At 25.0% G+C, this 5550-nt stretch overlaps 1 protein-coding gene across 1 annotated transcript; it reads right to left on the bottom strand.

Annotated features, from left to right (window-relative positions):
* Positions 1-1400: 1400 nt before the first annotated feature.
* Positions 1401-2375, bottom strand: LRP88_14384 (uncharacterized protein; the record flags this gene model as incomplete). Its single annotated transcript, XM_083250729.1, has 1 exon — positions 1401-2375. One exon carries the CDS (start codon positions 2373-2375, stop codon positions 1401-1403), a length of 975 nt encoding a protein of 324 aa, XP_083093519.1.
* Between the last annotated feature and the right edge of the window lie 3175 nt (positions 2376-5550).

The following is a 5550-nucleotide window of genomic DNA, read 5'->3' as shown; positions in this document are numbered from 1 at the left end:
CTAAAAAAGAAATACGTAGTTTCTTACCATATAATAATAATTAATTAATTAATTAAATAGAAAATACCTCTCTTTATCTTATATTAATATAAAAAATTTTTTAACCTTACCTTAAGGGAAAAGTATTAAAAACCTATATTTTCTTAATGAGCCTGCTTAGAAAAAATCCTTTATTTTATTATTAAAAATAACCTCTTTTTAGGTTATTAATAGTAAATCTTTTTAATAATTATTATATTATTATAATTAGTAAATAACTTTTTTCAAGTCATTTTAATTATTTTTAATTTATATTTTATTAATATATTCATTTTAGTAAATTACTTCTTATAAATAGGTAGAATTTTAAAAGCTTTTTAGGTAATATTTTTAATATCTCTTTATTATATCTTAATTTAGAATTAGAGGTAAATATTTAAAGCCTAGGGACTTTTTTCTTATCCTTTAATATTTGGTCTTTTAATAAGTAAAATTCCTACTTATCTTATATTTTACTTAAATTTAAATTAGAATATAAGATAATTAATAAGCTTAATAACCCTAACCTTATTTTATATTTAATTTATTAATTAATTCAAATGAAATAGCATTTAATAAGCTTAATATAGCTTATAACGTACATGTATAGCGAGCCGGACAGCAAGCGAACCGGACACTTTTTTTAACCTTTAAGATAGAAATTACCATAAAAACACAACAAACCATTTAATCAATTGAAATTACTCGCTATACTCTTCCCCAGATGTCTCAATCACTACCTGACATGTTCTTGCATTATGACCGGGCTTGCCGCAGACACCATAATGCCGAACCCCCGGTCGCGCTGACCTCCCTTGATTACCACTTCTCGACGATTCTGCCACTACCTGCGCATCCACATCCATCTGATCAATTGCTTGCCTTCCTTCCTCTACTGTCATTACCCCTCTTTTCTGTAGTCGGGTCCTTTTTGCCCTCCGGCGCCGGCTTAGTATCTCATTTGCCTGTTCAAGTTCTTTAACCCTAGCCTCAAGTAAGGCAACCTTATGCATAACTATCTTTGTTCCCTTAGAAGAAGACCGTATAGCTTCTAGAATTGACTCTGGGGAGCTACTTTTGTGCCTTATAACTCGTCTCTCGAGGTAATCTGACTGAGATTGAGCCTCAAGCACGGTCTTTGGGGTCTTTGAAACCCAAGGGGTCGACGGTTTAGCTACCTCCTCAGCCGGTGTTGGAGTCCGTAGCTGCACATCAAGCTTCGAGACGACACTTTCCGGGTCAAGAGGAACAAGCCCGGCCCCTCTGAAGGCTGACTTAATATTCTTTTCCGTCATGGTGGCCTGAAATGCGGCGTAGAAGGCCGGAAAGAACTCAGTCTTTGAAACGTGAGTTATAGAGCATCTGATCAGATGCTCTATTTCTTAGCCGTAAGCGTTCTTAAGCACGCTAAAGCACCCGACGTCAAGGGGCTGAAGTATATGAGATGAATGAGGTGGCATACAAAGCCTGATGATCTTCTTCTCCTCACAATATCTCTCGAATTCGATTGAGTGGTGACTTTCGTGGCCATCAAGGATTAGAAGACGATAGCGACTATTTGATCGCTTGGCTGTGCACCGGTCAAAGTGCTTGAGCCACTCGAGACCGGTCTCGTTATCGGTCCAGCCATTTTGGGTCGTTGCAATAGCCCAATCGCCCGGGAGGTTACTATCCCGGTACCAGTTGGCGAGGTGATATTGGCCGGCACCGATGATGAACGGCGCGATCGCTTGGCCATCCGCATTGATCGCCTGAATGACCGTAATCCATTCCCGGTTTCCGGGCTGCACTGATTTTGGCTTTCCACGCCTATCTGTGCCTGTGACGACCATTCCGCTCTGAATTATGCCCATCATAAAGCCAGTCTCATCAACGTTGTAGAAATCATCTGATCGGATGCCGTACTTCGCGATTGTATTCGCCACAAGCGTAAACCAATTACGGATAATAGCTGGATCTTCGCACTTGGCTCTCTGGTAGTCGTACTTCCGAAAAAAACGCGTCTTGAGGTCTGGGTGTCGCCTGACGAAGTTTGAAGCCCAACGCGCGCCAACTGGTGGCGCGTCGCGGTCGGCAAGTAATTGATCAGCCATTTCCTTCACACCACGAAGCCGGGGGGGAAATCCTCGCGAATCTAGGTCGAGAATAAAGTGAATAAGGATCTGTTCCTCTAGATCAGATAGTCGGCGTGAATTAGGAATAGTATTGACTCGGGCTTGGATGCCATTATATCGGTCAAACAGTGTTGAATGCTTGACTTGGTAGAGCTTTGCGGCACCTCTAAGACTTAGTTTTGGTGTATTTTGATGGGCTTGAAGTGCAAGAAGGATTCTAGCCTCTTTATTAGACTGTGACATGCTGGGTGGTTAAGAATCAATTGATCAAATAGAGATAATGTAGGTTGAGGGATTTTTTGTCCGGTTCGCTTGCTGTCCGGCTCGCTATACATGTACGTTATAGGGTTATATATTTAAAATTAATTTCTTCTTACTTTAGAGGATTTTTTAGCTATTAAAATATAGAATGCTTTTAGGTAAATATAGTTTTTTAGTATCTTTTAAGAGTAATTATTATTAAGTTAAATAACAGAAATATCTACTTAAACTTTAAGAAATTTATTAATATTTAGAATCTTTATTTAATATAACCCGGGATAATATATTAAATAATAATAATTTATTAATCACCTTTAAAGCTATTTTTAATAAAAGCTATAAAAAGGTATTTAATAATAATATTTAATGTATTAGTTATATTTTAAATATTATTACATAAGATATTCTTAAGCAGTATTTAAATACTAATTTTTTTAATATATCTTTTAATATAAATAATTTACTTATAAAAGGAGGTAAATTAGATAAATTAGAATTTATATCCCGTGGTTATAATAATAAATTAATAGCTCTTATTTCTTTTTAGTATTATAATTACTAATTAATTGTTTATAGTATTTAAGCTTTTTTAAAAAGCCTCTATAAAGCTTTAAGCCTAATTTTAGTTCATAATTCATAAATAATTTATATATATATATAATAATCCGTTAAGAACCTTGAAAACCTTAAGGACTTTAAAATAAGGCTAAATTACCTAATAAGGTTAGTATTTATTTTTATTTTTTTTAACCCTAAGTTATTAATTGATATAATAAGAATATTATATTATAAACCTCATAAAAAATTATAATTATTCTTAGTTATATAATAATTATAAGAATTAATTATTATAGATAATGTTATTAAAATAACTAATTATTAAAGACTTTTATAATAATACTTTTATTATTATAAATAGACTTCTAAAAAAGTTTTTATGCCTTATAGAGATTTAATAATAACTAAAGAATTTATTTATTTATTTTATTTTTTTATTATTAAAATGTATAAGTTATTATTAGAAATTATTATAAATTAAGAATTATTATTTATATTTAAATTTTAATAAAGCCTTATAGGATATTTAAGAATTAATTATAAGCTTTTTATAATATATTATAAATAAATAAATAAATATTTAAGTTAAATACTAAAAGAATAATATTATTATTATATTAATTATAAATTAATTAATTAATTTAAAAAACTATTAATTACTTTATTAATTTATAATATAATAATTAATAAAAATATAAAAATTATATTAATTCTTATAAATATTAGATTTATATTAATATTTATTAATAATCTTAAGATATTATAATTAACTTAACAGTAATTTTAATTAATTATTAACTATAAAACCTATATAAGGAAACATAAATAAAACCTAAATTTATTAAAAATAAAATAATAATATATATGAATAAAAAAATTAAAAGATTAATTTTTATACAGAGAGATATAATTTATTTTATAAAAACAAATAATAAAATAAAAAAACTTAATTATAAATATATTAAATTATATAAAATTAAATAAAAAATCTTAAAATATAATTATGAATTAGATTTATTACTTAAAGTTAAGCTTTATTTAATTTTTTACATTTTAATATTTAAATTAATATAATATATTATTTAAGTAAAAATAAATAATAAACCTAATATAAAAATTAAGATATTAAAGAATTATATTATAAAAATATCTTTAATATAAATAATAATAAAATAATATATTTTATTAGATTAAAAAAATATTTTATTAAATAAAAAACTATTTTAACTTAGAAAATACCTAATAATTTTAAAAGAGAAATTAATATTCAATTTAAGAATAATTAATTAATTAATAATATTAATTACCTTAAAGAATTAAGTATTAATTAAAGCTTTAACCTCGTAGTAATTTAATTTTTTTTATTTATTTAAAGAATTTAAATCTTAATATAGTATCTCAATATCTTATTTATAAAAATATTTTTTATAATAAAAATATACTAAGTAAGATAGTTATTTATTTATTTATTATTATAAAATAATTAAAAAGTTTTTATCTTTTTTAAGCTTTAAGTAATATTTCTTAGTTATTAATTCAAACATTATTAGAAGTAATAAGAAAATAATAAATTAATTAAAGAAAGTTATATTAATTAATAAAAATTAATACTTTTAATTTATTATAAGTATAACCTTAATAAAGATATTTAAAAAAACTTAAAAAATACCTTTAAATATTTTATATCTTAAGTATTTTAAAGGATAATAAAAATAAAATATAACTTTAAAGCTTATCTGTTTAATAAGTTTAAATAATTAATAATAATATATAATAAAATAAGATTTTATTTTTTAATATATTATTAATATGATTAAAAATATTTATAAAAAAGGTTTTAATAAATTATAAGAAATTTAAAAAGCTAACTTTAAAGGCCTTAAAGATAAGGCTAATAAAAAAGAGATATTAACTTTATTATTATTAAATCTAAGGTTTTATAGCTTTTTATAAGTAAATTACTAATTATTAATTTTTATAGCCTTATTAATATAATTAATAAGATTATTTAATTTTTTTTAATATAATTTTACTTATATATATTTTTTTTAATTTAGTTAAAAAATAATATTAAGTATTATTAATCTTAGTTAAGTTTTAAGGTAAGTTAAAAGTACTTAGTCTTATACTTTAAAGTAAATTAGGTTTACTTAAGTGCCTTAATTTCTCTTTTAGCTTAACCCTTTTTATTTATTATCCTAAATACCTATTTAAGTATTACTTTAAAGGCTTTATAGTCTAAGTAAAGCTTAGTTATTTATAAGGAGAGTTAAGTAAGTAAAGTAATAAAATATTCTGTTATTATAGGTTTAAATTATATTATCGTATATTTAATAAGTTATTTCGCTATATATTAAATATAAAAGCCTAATAATTATAGTTTATTAGCCTTAATATATAAAGCCCCTTATGAAAATTAAGTAATAAAAATAAAACCCCTTATAAGGGTTAATAAATTATTATTATTACTTAACTTAATAAATATTATAAGCCTATTATATATAATAGCTATTTTATTAAAATATAAGTCTAAAAAGAACTTAAGGCTATTAAGATTTAATATTATTTATAAGATTATTATATATTACTCTAAGAGGAT

This window comes from Fusarium phalaenopsidis (genome assembly GCF_050370095.1).
Source record: "Fusarium phalaenopsidis strain FUZ10S chromosome Unknown contig_32346, whole genome shotgun sequence".
Classification (NCBI taxonomy): domain Eukaryota; kingdom Fungi; phylum Ascomycota; class Sordariomycetes; order Hypocreales; family Nectriaceae; genus Fusarium; species Fusarium phalaenopsidis.
The sequence above is the reverse complement of the archived record's forward strand: the minus strand, read 5'-3'. Positions and strand labels throughout refer to the sequence as shown.